Consider the following 26655-nt stretch of genomic DNA (forward strand, 5'->3'; position numbering starts at 1 on the left):
CCACTCTCAAATTAGAAAGGATGTGCCAATGCACAAAAATACAAAGTACATATGTGATGAACTTTATCTGCTTCAGTTCCACAAGGTTTCATTCATTCATTTACTTATTTTCTTTGTGTTGATTTTGATCTGGACAGCATTTAAAGCTAGAGATGCAATGAAAACCAAGAGCAATGTACTCTTAAGTCTCATACCATTTGAAATATAGTGGGAAAAGTAGATATTACACAGTGGTTGCTTTTAAAAAATTACTACAGCAATAACCTCAAGTAATCAGGTAAAGATGCATTGCACAATAAGGGCATACAAGAGGGCTTCTAACCTGCCCTTCCTGAAGTTATCTTCTAATGAGGAAGACAACTATTAAAAACCAAAGAAGTCACACAAACAAACCTGAGTTTTAGTGAGTATTGTGGAAAAAAATAAGTTAGTGAAATGTGCTAGTATATAAATAGATATATTTTGTGCAGTATTGTGAGGCCCAGAAGAGATAGCATTCTACTGGCATCCATCTATCATTAAATGGTAGCAATTAGTGAGGTCAGGAAGTTTGGAATCCCCATGTTGACTTCTGTTACTTATACTAAGTACAAGTCATTAGGAATTCTGTACTTTTTGTTTAAGCTATAACATTTATAAATCTGAGAAGTCACAATATATATAGTGTATCTTGATTTCAGGAAAATTACTGAGATAAGTTTTCACTAAATTTTAGTGGTTACAATAGAAAAAGTGTTTCCTGGATAATGATTTAGAGTCAACACTGACTGAAGAATCATCCTCAAGTTGAGTGGCAGGCTTGGAGATGTGGATAGCTAGGACAGACTCTTAAAGGGATTAGTCAGATATTTTTATTATAGTTTGAAGGATATGATTTCAAAATATAAAAAAATGAAGGTTAAAAAAATGGTTCATATTATGATGAAACTGAGATATAAATAAGTCTTAACACAACTCTTCAGTATATAAAATTCAAGTATATAAAATGCTACTACTGCCACCACTATCACACTGGCTACTGGACATCTTATTATGCTTGGAGGATTATGAATTCCATTTAAGCCTTAGGGAACTCTATGAATTAAACTACTGTTGCCATTTCATAGATGAGGAGACTGAATTTTATGTGGATCAGATAATTTGCCCAAAAACAGATTTACTAAGTTTTATACCTGAAATTTGAATGAAGATGATCTCATGCTAACTCAGTGCTCTTATCCAGAATTTTGAGTTACTTCTGATTAAGGCAAATACAATCCTTTAAGATTTAGCAGCTTCATGCAACTGATTCTGTCACTTGCCAGATATGTGGTCATGAGGAAGTAATTCACGTTTTAGAGCCTGCTATTGTAGAGATAATATTATTATTAAGTATATCAGATTTTGTGAGTATTGAGAAGACTGGCATATAGAAAGCACTTGGAACAGGATACAGTAATGACCAACATATATTAGTTAATATTACTAACAGCACTTTTAGATTTTTATAATAAATATCTTCCTACATTGATAGCCAGGACTAAATGTCCACAGACTTGTGTGGATCTAGATAATTCCTAAAAATTTAGGTCTCAGTCATTCATTGTCATTTATTCATTTTTAACAGTTCATAACAGGGTCCTGATATTCTTCTATACTCATCCACTCTTATTTCAAAGGTGACAATAATTCAAACATAGGGAAAAATCAAATTATGAAAGGCTTGAAGCCAAGACTCCAAAATATTTTCTCTAATATTGTTATCTACAACATTGCTTTAAAATAAAAATTGAAAGTACCCAATGATCCACACTGTTTGTGGAAGATTTTATACAATTCTGAATATCCCTTGAGCTCATGGGGTCTATGAATTTTAATTGTGGGGCAATCAAAGAGAAAATTATATAAGCAAAGCTGCTTGGAAAGTCAGCTAAATTTATGTAAGAGAGAGAGATTTTGTTGAGCTATGTTAGTTCATTAAATGTTTTTTCTATGAATAATGTTATTTCAATACACTAGTATTGATGTTTACTTTCTCCAGGACTTAGACTACCTGCAATTTTCAATGAGGCCATAAAACTTATTGTAAAATTTCTAGTTATGTGTATTTCTGTCTGATACATGTCCTATCCATCACAGGATGGTACAGTCAAATAATCCAGAATTTCAGAGAGAAAGTTAGCTTTGTCTTGTTTAGGAATTTATTTTAAAATGACAAAGGACAGTCTCCACTTTTTAATCTTACTGCCCTCTTATTATATCTGTTTTTCCTTTCTTCCTTCACTCTCAACCTTCCTCTCACCTCTGTGTCTTCTCTTATTCAATCAGCATTAAATGTTTTACTACTTAAAAGTCTTGTAAGGCAGCAGTGAGTACAATGGAGTTTGATGAAGGGCTCCATTAACTGAAAGTGAAGCAATATACAAATAACCACATTTGTGGTAATTTTACTTTACTGTTCAATGTTTAATTTTTATATCTACAATGAAATGGTCAGAAGTACCTGGTGTTGATAGATTTCTCCAAACATCTTTTTAGTAATTACATGGTTCTGCAGATTTCCCTTTATTTCATCATTTTTTTCCTATTGATTATGTTTCTTTTATATCCCATGCAATGTTGACTGTGTAACTAAATAATAAAGAAAGTCAAAGAAAGAAAAATGTATGATACCCTCATGCGTAGTTCTAGCTACAAAAGTAATGACCAGGTGGTAAACAATCACCACAGATTCTGAACTTTCACAAAGAAAGGCTAAATTCAGCATTGAAGGAACATAAATTTGAGGCACAGTGGAGTACAAAATATAGCAATGTTTCTTTAATATTTTGGGACTGATGGCTAATTCAAGGTTGCTATAGGACTTCAATTATTTTTAAACAAATTTAATCAGCTTAATTGCTTTAATCTATTTTTAAATTATTATATCAGCAATATTCAAACTTTTTTTTTCTTACCTAGCTCCTTTGGTTCACCTTACAGTACCATCATTTAAATGAACCCTGGTAATTATTTGGTCAATTTGTTTATACATGCTTAAACATGTTAAGCTTCTTAAAAAATAAACTTTATTAGATATCAAAACCAGGTTGGAGATCCCATGTAAATGATTATAATTTTTTTTCTTTCCAAACATACTAAATTGGTGGGAAAATATATATAAGCAAAATTAGGTATTCATTTTTATGTATGAATATGATCAATGCAATACCTTATTATGATTCTTAGGTACAAAAATAGTATTATTGAAATGTAATTTCATATAATCTGGAAAGGACATAGTCAGATATATAGAAAACAGCATAATATGATAACTCATTAAAAAATTCTTACTGAGAAATGGAATACTGGATATATTCCTGTATATGGTGTAAGTTAAAAGGCCACTAAATTTGGAAGTAAGTTTGAGTACTTCTTAAATATGCTGAGTTTTCGTTCTTAGGCTCCTAATTATTGAAATTAAATGATTGTTTATGAGAAATTATTTGTATGGCATATTACATCTTTAAGATTTTATAATTTTATGATTTATTTTAGTTTCTGTATTTATATTATTCTAACCTAATGATGATGGAGTCCTGATAGGAGATTTTATGTATGAAATATACATAGAAATCAATTGTAGAGCTAAAATTTCTAAAAATTTTATATAATCATATTTATATATTATTACATATAATATAGTGTATATGCATATAAAATATGCTATTATGAATGGAATTACTAAAATATGTCTTAATTACCTAGGAAAATCATTAAAGGATTTTTCTCTGAAGTAATCACAGTAAAATATGGTTAAAAAGTGTATCATAAAAAACAGAAATAAAAGTAAATTAAATTTAGTGATCTTATACATACTTATTTGACTTATAGGCGTAGCCATTTATATTTCTTAAAGATGAAAGTTTTGACCTTTAGTATTTTTTCTTTATTTCCCAAGAATGAGATTAGAAGGTTTTCAATAAAGGCAGTACACTGTAATATAATATAATTGGCTTTAAGAGTAGCAACAACCAAGTTCAAGTAATAGCTTAAAACCAAGTTCAAGTATTAGCTTAATCAAAAAATAGATGTGTAATACTGGGAAAATCATATAAACTTTTCCCAATCCCTTATGTAAAACAGGACAATAATATTGGTGTTACTTCTCCTGCTATACTGTAAGAAAAATGAACTAATATTCACTTATTAATCTGCATTAATATTTTAAAGATTTTTGCCGATCATTATGCATGGTGCAAATAGATGATGGGTGTAGTAGAAATATACGTATTTTTACAGTACAAATATTAATTAATTTGCAAAAGTATACCTTAAAATATGTAGAATTCTTAGTTTATATAACTAATGGAAGGGATGTAAAATTATACCCAACATTCAAAAACATATTTTCATGAAAAAAATACTAAACTATCATCCAGTTTAAAGAAAAGCTACTTTTTCCTCTTTTGAGGCAAGAAAAAGAGGTAAGTGACAGAGAAGAGTCAAAAAGATGGGTTTAGAAAAGGTTTTGTGATATAATTGAGAGGAGAATGAAAAATCTTTAGTGGTAGGATGCACAACAGAATTTGAAGAGGACAGTGGAACAGTGGGAAGCTGTGTACCCTGTCGGTCCCCATCTTCTTCTCCTTCGACTAATATTGTGGACACATTCATGAACTGTTTATATAAATAATGGTAGTGGAAATCAAAAAGGAATGGTTGAGGTTGCATCACTGTGTCTAATTCTCCACTTTATCTCTGTCGTTGAAAATTCATCTCTTCCGTTTTCGAGTGACTTTGAAGTAGTTTCTATGAGAGAAGACAGTATATGTATATATTTCCCTCCAACATTAATGCTGGGTTTTACCACGCACTTGCTTAGAAAAAGAAATCAGAAGGCAAGGAATGGAAATAGAGACTTTATACATACATGCATATTAGGTGTGGACTTTTGTCTTCCTGTCCTTCATAAAGAAAACACGTTCTGGCACCAAACACAAATTACACTGATTTGAACACTACATGCTGTATACACATATTAAATTATCATACTGTATTTATAATTAAAATAATAAATAATTTACAATAGGTGAAAGAAACCAAGCTTTGCAATAATCGCTGGTGCAAAAGGAATGAGACTTTTCGAGCAGTCCTGAAGCAAAGCCACATCCTTGAGTCACACATATCTGAGTGGAATTGGAATGAGCCAAACATCAATGACCCCTTATTCTATCCAGAAACTCAAGAGTGAGAAAAAAGAATATTGATTATTATGTGCTACTAAGTTTGGATGTTGTGGTGTCACAGTGGTATTGCAGCATCTAGTGATTACTATAGGGATTAATCAGTGATCAGGATCTCTAAGGAGGAACTTAGAGATAAAAAATAAATTCACCCAACAGACCAAATGAAAGCAGAAATTTTGGATCCCAATCAATCATTTTTATATATCAAGAAATCCTAGAATGCCAAAAGTTGAACAATTATATTTTTTAAAAAAGTATATTTATATAGAACATTATCTGTGGAAAATAAACCATTTGTTTAAAAAAAAAAAAAGAAAAGGAAGCAAATTTGTGCTTTGTCTTTTCTCAGGGTAAATCCAGAATTGTCAAAGCAGCGTTTTTTTTTTTTTTTAATAGATTAACATAGTGAACCAGAAACTTCCCTAGCAAAAAATTCAATGGATAATTTTTGTAATGCAGAGAATAAAAGTTTAATAGAACGAATGAAAGAAAGGTATTATGAATCTCTTCAATTACAAATAATCTAGGTAAATTGGAATGTCACAGAGGCCCTGAAAAAGATACTAACTTCTTCAGTAAGGACCTCTGAAAGTTTTCCTGAAGGCTTAACTTCTTGTTGAGAGAGAGATAAAGAAAGAGACTGATAAAGTCACTGGCCCACCAATAATAGAGATCACCTAATGTCACAAAGTAAGTTTAGAAGTTAACTAGCAATAGTAGCAAGGAAGTTCTGAGACAGATTCAAATATTGGTTAAAGAACTTCTGGAAATTCATTCATAGTCCTGACACATCTCCCATGTCAACTGAGTGCTGACAGAGAAAGAGAGCTGGGAAGGGCACATCTGATTCAAAGCACCTTAAAATCTTATAGACTGGAAAATTCACCTTCTATTTATTTCTAGAGGAGAATAGCATCACAGCTGGAGATTTTGCAATAACTTTACTTAAAATAGATGCTATGTGAAATGATGCACACCTTCCATGCATACTCCTTTCCATTGTCTCTGGATAAATAACATAGGTCAAGCTGCAGCATGGTCTAACTGTCCTTGCTATGGGAAGAAAGGAATTACTAACCCACAATGGGATATGGCTAACAAATTCTGGCAGAACCTAAAGAACATACCTGAAAGTGGATCTTGATTATGCTGGAAGAAATTAGAAGGAATCAAATTCAGGTCTTAATGTAAGAGAGTTTATTGATATAGAAGTACTTTCTCATGATTGTGGCAATGACAGCTGGAGCTTATCCTAGGGCTCTGCTGGGTCATTATCTGGAAAGCTTATGAAAAACAGTGACATGTAACAAGCAGGGAGCAGGCATTGGAAATGTCTTGACAGAACTGAAGGGATCAACAGTTCAGCAAAGTGAACATGTTAATGTGACTTTATAATACAAGACTTGAGAAACCATCAGCTAACTGTTCCCCAGAAGCATCAGGAAACAGGCCCTTCTTTGAAACAATACAGAATGATGGAACAAGAGGTGCACTGGCAACATCAAGAAGTTCAGTCATGTCTATACTCTCTAGGGCAGGAAGGAGTATTATGCATGCTGTTTTTTCAATGTTCTGTCCATGTTAATCATAGAGCATTGGTTTCTGGAATTGGAATCCAGGTGGAAGTACTCAATATCAGAAGCAAAATAAATAAAATATATCACAAGACAATGATAACTTTCTAAAATTCTGGATTATTTAACTATACCATCTTCTGATTAATAGGATATGTATTTGAGAGAAATTCATATATCTATAATTTTATTGCCTGAATGAAAACTGCAGGTAGCCTAAGACTTGGAGAGAATAAAAATCTACATTGACTTATTACAGGAAGCAGTGGCCATTACATAGTGATATGCTCTCCATAAGGAAAACAGATATAAACGATAATTATGGCCTCAAGAAAAGCAACTCTGCTCTTAACATTATGCTGATGGACTCTTTGGGGAAGAGATACTTCCTGTCCTTTCAAATTTGGACTCTGCTGCAAACAGAAGTTCAGGCAGGAGTGATGCTTTCACTAAGGGGACAAAGTAAGAATCCCACTAAATCTACATTTATGGTTGATTGTTGGATATTCAGGTCAATCAATCATAGTCCCAGAAAGGAGCCATAGGTTCAGAAAGGATACAGAAAAGTGTTGATACAAACTAAAAATAACTTGTAGAAAGGGTGAGAACATATTCTATCGCATAACAAGTCTTAATGTAAAATCAGTGTAATTAAAATAGTATGCTAAATAGAGTAGTAATTCAATAAAACAGATGGAGAACACAAACAATTCTTCCACATTTAGATGGGCTGTGTAATTAATGTAAATGTGGGTCACTACTTGCTCTTGCATGCAGTTCTTGACACAGTTCATATGAAAAACAATTTGGCAATACAAATAAAATTAGATCTACACATATTCATAACATAGAAACTCAGTCACATGCATGTGAAAAGAAATAACCCATAAGTATTCATAACTGCCTTGCAGGTAGCATTCTCAAACTGCAGACCACTCAAATACTTATCAGTGGAGTATAAAAATGAACTATGGCATAGTCATGTACAATAATAGCATGAATTAATAAACAGGCAGATATTTGGATAAATCATAACAAGATAAAGATGAATGAAAGATGTCAGATACTAAAACACATATAAGTTTTCATTATTTTTATATACATTTCACAAAACAGACACAACTAAACTATATTGTTTATTGATGCTTATTTGGGTTGTAAATCCATGAAAGAAAACAAGGAAGTAGCATAACAATTAACTACAGTGGAGCAGAGTGAGTGTGTCTGAGAAGCAGGCTAGTTCTCCTGAAGAAGCATCATGTACCCATACATATTCTATTCACATTCATGTTTGTATTTTAATAATTGTAATGCTGTGATTTATGCTTATATCACCTTCTGTGGATTACATATTGTTCTTAACACTTACAAGATAGGAGCTGGTCTTAATAGAAGCCTTCAGAAATAATTGAACTCCTTCTTATTAAACCAAAGATTGCTTCCCAATGATTTTCCCCAGTTAGGCAGTAAAGTCAATGCAAGTAATTGTGGTGAGCTACTGCATTTGTAGAGAAGGAAAGTGAATACAACTAAAGTGAATAGGCCATAAATTTTCATAAGTCTATAAAACAGAAGTGCAATTTGTATAAAGTGTGATCTCATAAATATGTAATGTTGTATAAAAATATACAGCAACTCGAATGGAAGAGGACAATGTGAGGTAAAAACAGGTTGATATTTCTTCTTCAACAAATGTTAAATAATTTAAGTAGAGTATGTATTTAAAATAGAAAATATGATTTCAAATACATGAGCAAACAGATTGTTAGTAGGTGTTTTACACTTTTCTTCTACATAATCTTTATACCTGGGAAAATCATTATTATGGCCCTGTCCAAGGATGAACAAATAGATATATTATTTTGTTCTCTACCAACTCTAAATTTTATTTTTTTCTTTGCATTAACACTTTCTTTAAATCAATGCTATATATATACATATATATATATTATACATGCTAAGTTCTAGAAGTAGATATATATCTAATATTAAAACTTCTACTGTATTTGTCATGGAACTTATTTACTTATGGGTGCACTTGTGCAGTATGTCAGTTATGTGCATTTAGATGTTAACACACTACTTCCACAAAGTTTATGAATTGTCACTATGAAACTTTGCTTTTAGATTAGTTTAGTCCATTAAAGATAATTTAAGTTAGCTTCCTTTCAAGAGTGAAACACTACGATACATAATGAGGTTTCTATGATCCATATAGAAGAGTTTCTGCCTTTAAGAAGTTTGAAACAAATAGATAACATGAATATAACTTAGTACCATCAAAAAATGTGCATAGCATGAAATGTGGTACTATGGGTAAGGGAAAGTTTTATGGAAGAGATTATGTATGACTAGGATTTTCAAGGATAAGTTATCTAAAAAAATAGGCAGAAAGAAGAAATTAAAGCAGGGGCATGAACAAAGACCTGGGGAGAGCTTTGAGGACCAATATTACTTGAGTGGTAAATCTGTTAAGATACAAGTTTGGATGACTGGAGATAATGTTCTCGAAGCAATAGTGGGTGGTGAAAGATGTGTCTTGTGTACTGAATGAGGAAAAGGGCCGTCTTCTGGAGATAAACAGTTTGTTAAAGACATCATGCCAGCACTTATATTGAAGATACTCACGAGGAATCAAGACTTGTTTCATGATAACCACCCAAGAGCCATAGCAACTGTTCAAGAAAAATAATAAGAGCCTGATGGAGGGTATTATGAGAAAAAAGGGGAGAAGGGGAGAATGATTGGTAACACGTAAAGTGATCAATATTGGTGACTGACTATTTATGGAGGTAAAGGAAGAAAGAGGAAACTCAGATAGTTCCAGTGCACCTGGCTTGGGGCATGATTAATTGAGATGCAGAATTGAGGAGGAGGAAGCCTTCCTGGGGAGGGTGAAAATAAGAGTTCAATCTTAAACCTGTTGAAATAGAGATGCCTGTAGGGTATTCAAGTGGATTTATTTTACAGGTAAATGTCTATGTGAGATTGTAGCTTAAAGAAGCAGAGGGGCTTAAGGTACAGATATGGGAAATATCAGCATCTCAATGTAATCATATCTGTGGGATTTAACATGAGTAGGACTTCCCAGAGGAATGCACAGAGTCACAAGGGCAATCCAGAAGATACTTCCAAAAGCCAAAATTTATGGAGCAAATAGATAAATGAAGGCAGAAACTATCAGACACGTTTAAACATAAAAACCAGAATTAAGCACAGATTTGAAATGGATCACTCTATTTGAAATGGATCACAAGAAGGAGAGTGATCCATTTCAAATAGAGCAATGAAACTATTTAGATGAAAATAATGTTTCACAATAAAGAGGCCATTAGTGATCTTGAGTTTAGGGATGGGTGTTATTCATTGTATATCTAGAACTATACATCTATGACTATACATACATACACACATACACAAATAGTTGGTATTATTGCTAAAATTGGTGACAGGGAGGCTATAAATAATTATTACAAAAATACACTAACAAAATTTTTAAACCTATTTATAAACTGATAATATATAAAAGATCAAACTTCACAAATTATCAATGTCCATTTAAAAATATTTTCAGGCAGCAGTATTAAAACAGACACCACCAATTTTTCAAATTGTGTGGGTTTTTTTCTTTACCCAGCTGAGTTTCTGTGTTTGCATTATATTGTTTGACTTGACAAGAGAGCCCATAAAATTCCCCACTTGTGGCCCACTTAAAAAAGAAGTATTATAGTTTTAGGCACTGTTGCATGTCATGCTGAGCTACAAAAAATAAAGAAAATGCCGTAAAGCTGTCCACCTTCATTTCATTTTTAGAACCCCACACAGGGAGACAACAATTATATTAATCAGAGACAGACTGTTGAGGTTTAGATTTATTTTGTTTAATACTGAATTGTATAGCTGAAGGAAACATCAATTTCTTTTTTAAATGACACCATCACTGCCCTTCTAAACACTGCAGATTACTAATGATTTTAAAATTGCCTTAAGGGTTTAGAATTGGATCACTACTACTACATCACAGCTAAGATTTAGCGTGCAGATCTCACACTGGGAATGCATTTGCTTTTCAGGTTAAATAAAATTCAGCGTCTTTTATTTGAGAACTGGGATAATATTTTGTTGATTCAGGGCTCACTGTTTGTAACCTATGGCTAAAAGAAGTCAATTTAACATGAGAATTGCTACAAGTCTTTAATGGGAAGTTTGTTGGGAAGTGCCTTACTCTATACTTCATACCATGCTAAGAACCTTATTTAAACATACTTGTTCCCAAGTAGGCCTTCTCTGATGCATTTGTGCATGCACTTATGCCCAAGATTATTTTGAAAAACAGAGATGAAGTTAGTACTTATTCTGAAGAATTCCGGCACTTAAGAAATTTCTCCATGAAATGCTACTATGAAGCCTAGACACATTTTGTATGAGCTCAAACCTTCCTCCTTCCACTCCCCTCCCCAATCCTCCACTGTGCCTATCCACACAAAGAAATGCACCTGAAGCTCCTAGAGCGGAACATGTACTCAAGCAAAGGCAATCTCATTCTCCTTTATGTTCAATGTTACCTACATGACATGTGTGTATTAATCCTTCCAGTCACTACAGGAAATTCTGTTATCTAAATTCAAAATTCTATTCTACCTCAATTTGTTGATAAAGAAGTCCAGTCCCAGAGAGGCTGCATTACTTATTCACAAAAACAATAATCATTTTGATAACTTAATCTAACTCAGTATGATTCCAGAGCTTGAGATTTAACCTGTTGATCAAGGTCTATGTATTATAGGGCTGGATCTGGAGTCACAAAACAACATGATTTAGTGCAAGGATGAATCAAAACAACAGTATTTTCATCAAAAGTATAAGGAATAATAAGGGGCAGGAGGTAAAATGAGAAATCTGGTGAATCTAACAGGGGAAGAGTGCTTTCTTTAGAGTCTATCCATCTGAAGGCTCAATGGCCCATCACAGAGGTTTCACCATACTCTGCTGTACATTTCACAGAGCAGAAAATATTGGGTCCTTTTAGCAGAGCTCCAAGGAACCTAAGGTCCAGGTTGTAGATTTAACAGCCTATGACTTCACAGAAATATTTAGGGTCTTTTGCTGCTATCTGTTGACTGAGGGATGTGGGGTCATCAAAGTGCTACAGTAGCTAGTATCTAGTATCATCTTTTATCTGGGACCATTTCTGAATATAAACCATGGGCTTGCTTGTGATCCAGTCAGGACATGCATACCCTATCTCCTGTGAGATTCTGTGAAGGATCCAAAACAAAATAGCAAAATGACAGATTCTGTTATCTATCACTATTTCACTAGGACCCATTGATGCAAATTGTTTTAAATCTTCCATTATTGTTGGCTGTTGACTGAGTATCTTCTAAATGCCTCTTCATTTTCATTGTATCTTATATCTTCTCATTTTGCCTGATATCTTAATTTTCTTTTACTTTTTTCCAAACCTAAAATATTACTAATAGGTCAAAAGGAATTGGGATGATGGGATGATTTTCCCATCAATCTTGACCTGGCCACCTCAGTTCAATGTAACAGCTCTGAGTTCTTCTAGGAAATGATTTATATTACCCATTTGACACTTAAAACAATATATTATTACTGTGTTTATTAGGTTGATTCTGCTCACATCATTTCCCACTTACTCTCCTGCTACCACAAGTACTTTGACAATATTAATAAGATTTTCGATTCTGAAGGTGTTATATTATACCTTGTGAGTAGTAAGATCTATATTTGTTGGTTTGGATTCTATTTTTACCTATGCTGAACAACACTTTTTTTGCTACATATAATCTATAAATATTGCTTCAGAAGTACTTCTTGTTAATATGGTTGTAGTAATAACTATGAAACTACCTTTAAAAAAGTAGATAAAAAGTTCCTTCAGCTTTGGAATACAAATATTAGATTATTCATATTAACATATCATTAGAACATAAACACAAACCAATAACTCAAATTCAGTAGAGTAATTAACCATACGTAACTTGGCTTTAAGTGGGTCTTAATAGTTTTTGTTGACAATTAAAATTAAATTTTATAAGTGTAGCATGAGTCATTTAGCAAAATTAATGTATTATATAATTATCATTAGATAGCAACAGGAGACCATTATGATGCATCAAAATTCCATTCCAAGAGCATTACGACTTCTCCAAAACTGCAGAATCAGTTGGATGTAGGCTCCTTTGCATATTTTTCTCTTCCTTTGAACTTTTGAAATCATTTTAGTTTTATGAAAACACATTTTTGCCTAAAGAACAGGACAACTATACTGTATTAAATTATGAGTGTTTACATTCATATTTCAAGTTTTAAAACTAAAATAAATTACAGAAGCTATTTCTCATCAAATTGAAAAACAAGGCAAGAAGGAGAAATTTTCAGGAACAAAGAATCATCAGGAAAAGTGGCAGAAACAAGAAAAATGAAAATTAAACTAGAAATAATAATTGTATTGATGTCTACTCATGCATTTTAATTGTATACTTCATATGGTTTTACCTCAATTCCAAGTATTAAGAAAATAAGAAAGTCAATTTTCACAAATTATTTCAATACCTGTAGTTGATATATACAATTAAAAGAATTTGTTCTCAAAATATGATATTGTAAAATAAAAACCACAATGTAATTTAATCACCAGTATGATTAGTTCAGGACTCATATGCTTGTACTTTTACCCTTTTGAAATTTAGGATCTTCCACTATAAGCTATTCAGAAAACTATGTTGTCATACCTCAGATTCTTCATGGGAACCCCAGCATCTTCTGTAATGTGGCTTAGGGAAATATTTATGATAAGGCATGTCTTATGATATGGTTTGCTTTCATTGCTCTTGCCTTTACTTACACAATTGCCTTTTCTTACAGAATTACCTTTGCCTTGATAGTAACCAATCCCTCCCAACTTCACTCTTACCAGTATTCATCCTTTATGAACAAATTTCAGCATTTATCACTTTCTATGATTTCTGCATATGTACCAAATGAAGAATTTATCACTTTAGAGCCAGGCTTCCTGACACAGGCCTAATTCCTGCAGCTAGGGAGGCTGAGGCAGGAGGATTGTGAGTTCAAAGCTAGCCATGCAATTTAGTGAGGCCCTAAGCAATTTAACAAGACCCTATCTCTAAACAAAATATAATAAAAGGGCTGGGGATGTGGCTCAGTATTAAGCATCCCTGAGTTCAATACCCAGCACCAAAAATAAGAAAGAAAAAAAAAAGTAAAGAATGTGTCACCTTCTTAGTTTGGTATGGGAGAAATTTTCAGTGTCCAATGCTATCCTCAGAACATTTGAATACTCTAGCCAACTTTCACCTGCTAGCATCTGTAGCCTAACATACCTCAGAATTTGCCTCCTTCTATCAGTATTATGTCAGTATTTGCCTACTTACTGGTGATGAAGAAAGGCCAAAACATTGCCACTTCACCCCAAGCATCTGCAGCCATGCACTCTCATGATTTAGTGTATGAACTTTCCATTTCCATCACTAGTCAGGATAAATAATTCTTATGTACAAGTTTATACCTTTTCTTATATACCCTTTGATACCAAACTCTAGTTCTTCTAGTAATAACTGATTTAAAGGTAATCCCTTTATTGGATGCTGCTCCTTTTCCTTTTATTGCATATATCCCTTATCTCTCCTTTAGCGCTACCTGAATTTCTAAATAAGATTATATACACCTGAATCTTTTGTCTCTATTTTTTTTTCCTTGTGGTAAGACATTTGACATCAGAGATATGGCAAGGGAAGTGAATCCTTCTGTTGGGTTTGTGGAGTTAAATCCTTCCAGGGCCAGGAAACCAAAAGAACCACCAGGAGATTGTAATGTCACAATGACCCAGATTCTCCCCTGCTGTGAATTAGGGTGGCATACAAATGAAGAGGATGTATGTTTTATACAATCTCTACAGGCTTTGATAATGACAAAGATAATGATAATGTCTGTGGAGTTCCTAGTTTTTATATGATAAGGGATAGGATCAAACTAGACAAAATCCCAGAACACAAGAAAGTCTAAAGAAAAATTTCTCCTTTGCTATTGCAGAAGACTGGATATAAAACCAGGTCTGAATTATAGAAATGGCTTGCTTCAAAGCACCAATAATCCTGTTCAAAAGTCAGGGCATGAACAGGGAATAAGCAGGACCCTGAAAGCTGGAATTTAGACAACCAGGTGGCTCACATTTTCTTACAGGAGGATTCTTTTCTCCAATAATGGTTTGGTTTAGATGAATGCCCTCCAAAGGTTCATGTGGTAAAGGATTGGTCCTGAGCGTGGCACTATTGAGAGGTGGTAAAACTTTAAAGAGGCTCTAATAGGAAAAAACTACACTTAATGTAGGAACTCAGCCTCTTCCTCTCTCTCTATTCCTGGCACAAGATGCACATAGTTTGCTCCACTAAAAAATCTCTTCATAATATGCTCTTCATGAAAATTTTATTTTGGAATTATGACTTAGAGGCTTAGTCCATAGTCAGCTGATTCCATTGCTCTGAGATGGAGGTAAGGCAAAATATCATGGTGGAAGGCCATGGAGGAAGAAATCTGATCAGCTTAGGCTGTCCAGGAAACAGACAGAAAGCAAAAGGCTCCATGGACAATATAATCCAAGGTGCATAAATCACACCCTTAGTGATTTTCTTCCTTTAGTCACACCCCACCACCTATAGTTACCACCTAGTGGTCCATTCAAATTAATTCATCCAATGGATCAATACACACTTGAGGTTACAAATCTCATAGTCTAATGATTGTCATCTCTAACCATTGCTACATTGGACATCACATTTCCAACACAAAGTTCTCAGGGGCCCTTCATATCTAAATTATATTTCCTGGAGAACAGCCTAGAAGTGAGTCTTGAGAGTGCTGGCCAAAGAACATGTATGAAATACAGGACCTTTAATCAATACTAAATATTTGTTTACATGGTCAAGTCAATTCACATGTAAATTTATGTATTTTATGCTTTGAATATTTCTATCTGAACCTAATTATACAGTTCTCTAAAAATATCTTATGTCCAAAAAATAGAAATATATTAAGAATAATCTTACATTAGTCAATGTTAAATTACACAACAATCATAAAATGCAATCTACATGCTTAATAAGTTAAATCTAGATGAATAGGATAAGATTTAAAAAAAAAAACTTGTAGAGTATCCAGCAAAGTCATGTAACAGATTACATTAGCTTCATCTCTTTTCCAAAATTAAAGTGTAAGAAACCATGCATTTTTTTAGAAACACATTTAAGATATATACATAATTATTCCACTTACCCTTACTTGACCCACAAAGGCATTGACTTCCTCCTCCACCACAGATAAGTTTCTAGGCAGATATGGATCAAACACTGGAGCATTGTCATTGACATCTGTCACTACCACGTTTACTGTGGCAGTTGAGGTCTTAAGGGAAAAAAAAAAGATGATTGAAAGTGAGAGGAGCTATTTTTATTTTACATTGAGCTAAGTTGCCATCCCGGCATTTCTCTATTTGAAAAGCGTCTGATTCCTATTCCTAGTCAGGAAGCAGCAGCCTCAGCCTGAAGTTTTCAGACATCTCAAAACCTGATGGAAAAAGCAAATGATGATATTAAAGGGCAAACATCTTGAAAATGTCAAGTATTTCCTGGAGGCTTACTTTTCAGGAAATGATTTTACCTTTATCTTGTTCACATTTTATGAGTGGCAAGTATATATACACATATGTAGCTCTTTATCCCTGAAAGTACCATTCCTATGGTTTTAATCACATAATTTTCACTGTTTAAAAATAAAACCTAAGACATTACAAAATAAAGTGATATACAAGGAGATGTTCTCAAGCATGCTAATACTATCACTATATATCACCTTAGTTATTGTCATGATTTATATCTAAATCAAGAATTTGAGTACCATGTACTGTTGTGGAATTATTCCTCTATAATCATATAGCCTATGGGAAGGTGAGGATTAGTATGTGCTACCTAGTTTAAAGGTAAATGTTTCACCTTACAACCACAAAATATTATGTTGGTCAATGACTTGGGCACAATCAAGTTTACTTTGTCATGTGTGGCTTGAGCTGGAAACTGCTGTCTAATCAAATCCTGAGTTCAGCACTTGGCCTCTACCTATCTCTACCACAGTGTGGGGTAGTTCACAGAAGGCTAAGGACAAAGTCTAAATTAAAAAGTCAAAAGTCCATTATGCTGCAGTATAAAATATTTAATAACATATAAACAAAATGTAGGGAGAAAAAGCAGGTAAAACAGTCATCAGAGATTTGTTCATCTTTTGTTTAAAAACTACAGACACAATTTCTACCAATCTGTAACTGATCTAAAGCTAGACTAAAAAGCTGAGTATAGATAAAACAACTAAAGGTGAATGAATTTGAAGAGGATTTGTAGTATCCATGGGCTGAGGGGTCAAAAACTGGATTTTCTTGCTGCCAAGAAGGGTGGTAATGATAAATATTTGATGAAGTTCTGATGCATGATGATTATATGATGATTATATCAGGCTTCAGTGAGACTTATACCTCTCTGAATAGACTAAGCTGAGCTGTCTCTATTTTAACAGAAACCTAAGAAAGACCTCTTTTTAGCAACATGGTTTATTCTAAACCTCTATATTTATAACATATAAAATGTTCAGCAGTTATTAAAAAATCACCGGGCATAGCAGGGAAGTATTGGGTATTAGTAATGGATTATTTCTTTATCTTGTATGTCCATGGGCATGTCCATTAAAAATTCATATAGCTACTCTTTATGATTTATACATATTTAAAATTCAATAAAAATTTTATTTAAAGACACATATAAAGATGGTCAGAACAGCATCATAAATACAAAATCTGGAAACCACCCAAAATTCCATCAATAATAAATGTTTATATAGTAAGTTTTATTCAAGCAATGTCATAATCCACGGTAGTAAGAATGAATGAACTACTTCGAGTAATCATTTGGATAAATTTTATGAAAATAAAGTGAAATGAAAAAAGTCAGAGAAGACTGAATATAAACTATATTCTCCATTTAAATTATATAATTCCATTTATATAAATTTCAAAACCAGGTATAATCTCTACATGGTGAAAGAAGTCAAGACAGGGGTCTTCGGGGAAGAAGATAGAATAAGGACTAGTATAATCAAAAGTCTGGGCTTCTGGAGTTCTGATTAATTTCTGTTTCTTAGAATAATTAGTAGATACATAGGTGTGCTCAATATGTGAATGTATAAATCTGTACAATTATCATTTGCAGGTTCTTCATTTAAGACACGCACACATACAAACATACACATGTGTTGTGAATATATGTGTAAACAAGTTCAAATGTTTATGACTAGATGAATTGCAGATATTTTATTGTCCCCCCCCTAACATTTATATTTTTCCCAAGAAAGCTACATGACTTTTATAACAAAACATATTTTAACAAATATTATTTCTTTAAAAGTTAGGTTAGAGTTGAAACCAGGGTAAGAAATGTGTGTTGTACAGTTGAAGTGGTTTCCAGTTTGCAGGGAGGTGAACAAGACATTAAAACTCTGAGAATCACCTTAGCAGTTTGCTGGCTTTTTTTCAAACTACCTGATCTTCCTATAGGGCAGACTATCTGTACTTCCCAATCAATCTAATCTACCCTGTTCTCATCCTATTCTTTTAGAGTCTCATTCTTGATACTAAAAAGCTGTATGTTTTCAGATTGTTCTCTATCCTCCTTCAAAGACTGTGTCCTGTCGTTGGGTAATGTACAAGAGGACTAGATCACTAAGAAAACTGAAGAATTAAGTAACAACATCATGAAATTTGGGGCCAATAGGGTCTGATATTTATGGACATTTTGGCACATCTCTCCATGAGTTAAGAATTTTACTGAAAATGTAAAAAAATAAATGTATGCATTCTAGAAATGTAAAATCATAAACATAAGTATACTTACAGCTTATATATTTATTGAAAAGTCTGAAGATAGCACTTGCATTAGATTTACTTGGGTAATCAATTTAAACCAAATACTATTTCTTGGCTGTTCTTTAGAACTATTGACTCTATTTTTTTTTTTTTAAAGAGAGAGTGAGAGGAGAGAGAGAGAGAGAGAGAAGAGAGAATTTTTTTAATATTTATTTTTTTTTTAGTTCTCGGCGGACACAACATCTTTATTGGTATGTGGTGCTGAGGATCGAACCCGGGCCGCAAGCATGCCAGGCGAGCGCGCTACCGCTGAGCCACATCTCCAGCCCCTTGACTCTATTTTTTGAATCTATAAAAATTATTATAGATTGGTTAACTGTAAAACATGGGATATGAATTTTTGTAGATTGAGTCCTAAAGACGGTAACAATGTGCTTCAATATGGTTCCAAGTGGTATAGCATATTAAGGCCCTTTTTTAAGGATAGATTTTTTAGATTTTTAAAATAAGATATTAGTAAATTAACATAGACCATTTAAATTAATGATTTAAAGATAATGTCAGTTAACTCATTTTCACAATTTTTAAAATCAATTTATATTATGCTAATTAAATTTTAAAAATACCAAGCTGATAAACCAAATTAATAATTAATTAATAATTAATTCTACCAAGAGAATATCCTTACTGATCATTTTCTCAAATGTTTTGTGAACTTATAATTCTACTAGCTGAAAATACATGTAATTTAGTATTAAACACCAAAATTGATCACTTTTGTGTTTTAAATCATAGACGTATCCTCAGAATATACATTCTGTGCTCAACCAAGTCATTTAGATATTTCTGTGGTAGCAGAAAATTTGAATATACATTTATCTTCATAAACTAGTATGGTTATAAAATAAAGACACAGATTAGCATTATTGGTTTAGAATAGCATGTCTTACATAAAGTCATAATAAAAGAAAACAATGTATATTCATCTACATTAAAGTATCTTTTCAAATCATAAAAATTTATTTTAATTAAAAATATTTTATAATTGTCCTATCTTTTATACCATATACTTAATGTAACCTACAAGTTAATTTTTTAAATTATTAGAAACTAGTTTAAAAGTACAAGATACTTAAGATGTTTAAAATGTATTCATTCTGATTCCTAAGAGAAATTATGATACTTTTCTATTCATATGGATCTAAATGATAATATAATGAATAGAAATACTTGTAAGTTCACAATAGAGAACTAAATGATGTACCTGCCTTTTATTTTATTTATTTTTTTGTCAGTGTTGAAGTGTATCCAGAGACACATTTATACAAATGCTTTTTTTATTTTTGTATAAATCAGTAATATTCAAAATTCAAAAGATCACATCAATTAGATTATAAATTGTGTATGATTATATTAATTGACTAGAGAAGCCTTTAGATTCCATAATATATAGTTATTCTTTTTATGAATAAATTTTAGAGCTCTTTGGAGAGTTTTATAAAATAATTATGGTGTATACATTTTCACACAGAGCGAACACACAAAAACACAGAAATGTATGTGCATATCTGAATACCAAAGCCAAAAACATAATGTTGCCAATGTAAAATTACTGATATAAAAGAATTCATATTTAATTTAGCCAATGTCACCCATGTTAGCATTACCAAATGTTGATAAAATAATTCTATTTTGAGTAATGTAATTTATATAATATTTTAAGTCCAATAAAGCAATGACCGGGCCACTTATTTAAGTGAATTTATTATATGCACCCAAAATGAAAATTTCTCTATCTCAATTACTTTATTTAGGAATCTCAGTGGTTAGCCTGTTCCTATATGGAACAGAAAAAGCTGCTCCAAGGACCAGGTGAATCCACTGAAAAGACTGCACACTGGAGAAATGCTGATCTGTGGGAAGTTTAAAGTGCTAGGATGGGGCTAGCCCTTCTCTAGGAACATTGTCTTTCTTAACTTCTACCCTTTCTATAAAACACAGAGTTTGAACTTTGTTTTTAGGATCTCTTCCATTCCTAACATTTCACAATTATAAAATTAAAAAAATAATAATGTTGTTTAGTCCAAATTTAACAAATATACACAAAAGTATGACATCTAACCCATAGAGATAATTAAAGAGGTGAAGACATCATTAGTAATTGATCATTTTGGCAAAAAGTTCCTTTCAAAGCAATAGAGCACATTCTTTTTTCAAAAAAGTATATATAAATTTTGTTTCTTCATACAAATGATGTCATCCTAAAATGAAAGTTATGCCTCAGATAATTTTTCATCTGTGTAAACAAATAAATATAAAATAAATAAACCAGCTTCTATCAAAAAGGTCATAATAAATGTATATATATAAAAAAATCATACTCCTTCATTTTATTTATAAAGTTGTACAGAAATTCTTAGTGTTTTCTTCATCTATGTATTAATCAGAAATTTTAAGGTAATCAATTTTAGCAGTAGGTTTATTTGTCTCTGAAAGTTATTTATACATTTATGAATGAAAGATACATTTTGCTGCTATTTAAGTTGAGTTCATGACTGAAAAAAATCATCATACATTTTAAAAGTATATTCTGATTTATTTTATTTAGTATTATGTTTTCTAGGTCCATCCCTATTGTTACAAACAGAATTTCTTACTCTTTTAATGTCAGTAGTATTACATTATTATATATACATACATACCTACATTAAATACATGTGCCACATTTTCTTTATCTATTTATCAGCAGATGGACACTTACATTGTCAGCTATTGTGAATAATGCTACAATGAATGAACACAAGAGGGCAGATGTCTCTTTGACAGATTGATTTCAGACCCTTTAGATAGCTACCCAGAAACAGAATTGCTGAATTATAATGTCATTCTAATTTTAGGCTTATGAGGAACTACCATACTGTTTTCCATTTAGTTGTACTAATTTACATTCCCACCAACAATGCACCAGTGTTTCTTTTTCTTCACATTCTCACCAACACTCATTATTACTCATCTTTTGGATAACAGTCATTCTAATAAGTGTAAGGTAGTATTATAGTGTTTTCCCTGGTGATATGTAATGCAGAATGAACATTTTCTTTTGCATCATGATGCTAAAAGAGTCCAACTTAGAGAACAAGAATACAATTGTGTTTGCAGGAGCTAGAGGAGGTTGTGAATGAGGAAAAGGTATATGATGATTTAACACTACAATGTTTCAGTTAGACCGGAGGAAATAAGGTTCAGTGATCTATAGCACAGAATGGTGTTAATATGGCATGATATGGAAGATGAAAAGGAGCAAAGCTTGAAGATGGCATGTTTTCTGGTATTTAACTTCTCAGGAAATGATATGCAAGAAAAAAAAACAACTTAGTTTTCTAAGTTATTATTTCTCATTCCTTCAGTTGATTAGTCACCAAGTCCTGTGAATTCTAGCTTGCAAATAGGTACAGTGTTATGCTATTCTGTAGCAATGAAAACAATAAAATTTTCATGTCCCTGAGTAAACGGTTAGAAGTGGAATCACTAATTTTATAAATAGTAAATGTTTAACTCTGTAAGAAAATAAGAACTGTTTATTTTCAATAATTTAGTGAACTATTTTTAACACTCTTTCCTTTTAGCTTAATGGTCATTTAAGGATAGAGTGTAATATTACAAATACAAAAACAATTTTGCAGTTTATGACAGAAAGGAAAAGAGAAGGTGTTTTCATATGTCATCACAAAAAGATCTTTTTCATTTTATATTTTAGCTTTTTGATTTTTATATCTATCTGTTAATATTTGTTAAATATCTCATGGGCAGAAAATGCTTTCTCCACATTTCATGAGCAACTGAAAGCATAATCATTTATTTTGTCCAGTTTACATTAGATGACTTAAATTCAATTGTTTAAATGTATGTATTCTCAGAAATTATCTGAGCGGAGACATATGATCTCTGGGAATCAAACCAGAAGTATTTCCATTCATTTTTGAAGAAAGTAGAGAACAGTATTAGAGAAATGGCAACACTTTGCCTATGAGGCATTTACAATTCATCTCTGTCTTAAAAAAGAAACATGTAGTTTCTCATTTCAAAGGTGCAATTGCTTGTTTGATGGTATCCCACAAATTCCAAAGACAGATAAGCACATTATTTGTAGAAGTCTCCCCAACTATTGTTATAAACGTGTTTTTCTTAAATTCTGTACTCTAGTAATTCATATATTTTAATGGTCAGTACTTAGGCTTATAATTGTTATATCATTTTGCTGTATCATAATTTTTTATTAATAATATGTGATGTTTGATGTCCTTTGTCCTTTATAAAAGTTTTGGACTTAAAGTATATTTTGTCTAATATTAGTATAACTAATGCTGCTTTCTTGTGGCTTCTATTTCTATGGACACTCCTTTTTTCTTCTCTCCAATTTCAAGCTATTTGTCTTTGGATCTAAAATGAATCTCTATTAGAAAGCTTGTAGTTAGATTATATATTTTTATCCATTTTTGTCTCTTAATTAAATATTATCCATTTATATTTAAAGGAATACTGATAAGGTAAACTTCTCTCATTTTTTTATTTGTTTGCCTCATAATAGGCTTTTGGTTTATCACTCTCTTACTATCTTCTGTTTGTGTTTTTATTGATATTTTATAGTGAAAGTTTTAAATTATTTTTTTGCCTATTATTACAATTATTTTATTTGTGATAGCCACTGGGATTATATTTAACATCATAAAGTTAAAATATGCTAATATGAATTTGCATCCTCTTCTATAACATACAAAAATTATTCTCCTTTAACAATTTCACACTCACCCATCATTCATTGGTATCATAAAAAATGTCATAGTTGCACACCATCTCCAAAAACATAAATTAATAATTTTTTACTCATTAATCTCTTAAATTATGCAATAGGTAAAATGTGGGCTAAAACTAGTTACCATAATTCTGTATTTCAGATGAACATTATAATTGTTACTCTTTTAAATTATATAATAAAAAGTAAGAGTTTATGCTGTTACAACAATATTAGCTGATATAATTTCCCATGTATTTAACTTCATTGACCTGTTTTATTTAGGTATATGGTTTCAAGTTACTGTGTAGTGTATTTTATCTCCAGTCTGAGATAATCCTTTTGGCATTTCTTAAAGGGAAAGTCCATTGGTAACAAACTTTTTCATATTTTATATTAGATTATCTTAATTTTTCTGTCACTTTTGGAGGACAGTTTTACCAGATACAGAATTTAAACTCTGTCCCATCCTGCCCAGCTCGAACATCCATTGCTTTCAGGCTTCCAGAGTCTCTGATGAGAGATATCTGTTTATACTTTAATTGAGAAACTCTTGTATATAATCAGTTAACTCTATCTTGGTGCATTCAAAGTCCCCTTTTGTCTGTGGCTTTCCATACATAATTTGATTATAATCTATCTTGGATCGGTGTCTTTGAGTTCATCTACTTAGAGACTCCTGAGTTTCTTCAGTGATTATATTCATGTTTTCATTAAAAATTAAAAAATTTCCAGCCATTTTTTTTAATATTCTCTGTCCTTTCTAATTTTTCTTATACTTCTGGAACTTCCACAGTGCATATGGTTATCAGCTTGAGGTTGACCTACATATTCCTTGCATTCTGTTCACTTATCTTAAATATTTTTCTTTTCTTCCTGTACTTCAGACTTAATAATTTCTTTTGCCTCCTTTATATTTGCTGATTCATTCTTTGCCTCTTCAAATTTGCCTGTGAATTTCTGCAGAGATTTTTTTCATTTCAGCCTTTAGAATTTGTTCTGAAAATTCTTTTTTAAATTTGTTTTAAAATTCTTTTTTTTTTTATCTTTTTAGGTTTTCTATTTATATTTCCATTTTATTCAAATATTTTTTTAACTTTCTCCACATCCTCCTTTCTTTTCACATCCCTCTTTCTTTTCACATCACATTATGTAGTAGATCCATCAGGTCTTTTTTCAGGAACAGTTTTGGTTGGGATTCTGTTCAATTTTTTTTTCCCTTTGTATAGGCCATGCTTTTCTATTTTGGTATGTTTCACAATTTTCTTGTTGAAAATTGGATGTTGGAATATCATTATATGAAAATTCTAAAATCAGATTATTTTCCTTCCCCAGGGTTTCTTGTAGTCTTTTGGTTTTGTTTGTTTCTTTTTATTGTTGTAGATTATTTCTTCACTGAGGTTCAGTCTGTAAAGTATTATGACTTCAGCTCTTCTCAGAATTAATCTACTTATCTATGTACTTATTTATTTTCTTATGGTATTTAGCGGTTTCACAGGATGTCCCCAAACTTGGAATCCTCCCACTTCAGTCTCCCAAGTAGCTGGGATTAATTATCTCAGTTATTTTCTGAACCTACTCTTTCTGGAACCTGGGTGTGTGTGGTATCTTTTTAATTTCTCCCATACACATGGTTGCCTTTCTAGTATGCAATAGTTGGCTCCCAAAAGGGGAAAAAGAAAAATAAAAGGAGAGAGGCAGGAGCATTTTAAATTACCTGGAAGTCACTTCAGGTAGAGGAGGGTCTTGTAATCATACAGAGAGGTATAACCATAATGGCCAGATCTCCCTGTTGTACCTCTATGATCAGAGCACATATCTCCAGTATTTGTGAGACAGAGCTTTTCTTATTCACTCTGACTCTTCAAACAGTGTGAAGACTGTTTCTGAAGCATGTGGATAGCTATCTACCATGGGGCTGAGGGTCCGGAATGGGTGGCTGCTACTGTGCTAAGAGCTGGAATTGACGAGAATTAAGTGCAACTCACCTGGAATATGCAAGCCATCAGTAGATCTCACAGTTTCAAATGGTTATGTTTAATAGGTTCTCTCAGTGCAGTTATTGTCTAGATGAGGAGAAAGATTTCTTGTTCTTTCTACTCTCCATTATTGTCCCAGAATCCTCTCTTCAATTTCTTTTTTCTTTTGGTACAGGAATTGAACCCAGGGGCATTTAACCTCTGAGCAACATCCCCAGCCCTCTTTTTTTTTAATATTTTATTTTGAGGCAGGGTCTTGTGAATTACTTAGAGGCTTGCTAAATTGCTGAGGCTGACTTTGAACTTGTGATCCTCCTGCCTCAACCTCCTGGGCCATTAGGATTACAGGCATGCACCACAGTGTGAGGCTCTACAATTTCTGTTTATTTAAAAAAATGCTGAATTGATTATGGTATCATTGCCTGAATTTCTTGTTATTCATGGGCACATTCCTAAAAGTTAATTCTAATACTTATTGGTAAAGTATATTCATAAACACATAGCAACATTTATGCAAATTTTCATAAAATGCTTTTTTAGCTTAGGTTAGTTGGACATTGTTTAGTTTAGAATTAAAGAATATTACATGATGATTTTAAAAAGATAAAGTAAATATTTATTTTTAAGAAAGGTATATTCATGTGGGAACTTTCCTACAAGATATTACTCTAAATAGATTAAGTAACATGTAATAATTTAAAAAACTAACATACATAAATAAATGTTCAAGTAAATCTGTTTCAGCAAAACTGAAAATATTTTAAGAAGAACTGTGAAGTTCCCATAAGGAATTTGACAACTTCAAAAATTTGCAATAATTTCAAATAAATAAAAGTATTTATAAAAATGTAAAAAACATGATTTTATCTGTACTTATTTAAAGATGTTTAAATATTTATAATATTAAATTATAAAATTATATTTAACTAATAGTTTTTTTTTCAACTATTTTTAACAAAGTAAATTTATTAAAGGGGAAAATGTGAGAATGTCAAATCAAATTTTGAAAAAAAAAATTCATAAGGACCTAAAATACAGTGTGTTTTCTTCTCCATTCTAGGGTGAGTGGGGAGAGGTGACTTTTTATGAAAAAAAGAAACAAACAAAACTTCCAAATTTACCCTGAAATATTTGTTCATGCAAATCTCTGGTA

The 26655-nt window shown here is 32.1% G+C and overlaps 1 protein-coding gene across 1 annotated transcript in view; it reads right to left on the minus strand.

Annotated features, from left to right (window-relative positions):
- Positions 1 to 26655, minus strand: part of LOC144255073 (protocadherin-15-like) — a 435746-nt gene that overhangs the window by 156607 nt on the left and 252484 nt on the right. Inside the window, 1 exon segment of the mRNA XM_077799104.1 lies at positions 16100 to 16228. Within this exon segment, the coding sequence (XP_077655230.1) occupies positions 16100 to 16228 (129 nt within the window).

Source organism: Urocitellus parryii, chromosome 5 (genome assembly GCF_045843805.1).
Source record: "Urocitellus parryii isolate mUroPar1 chromosome 5, mUroPar1.hap1, whole genome shotgun sequence".
Taxonomy (NCBI): domain Eukaryota; kingdom Metazoa; phylum Chordata; class Mammalia; order Rodentia; family Sciuridae; genus Urocitellus; species Urocitellus parryii.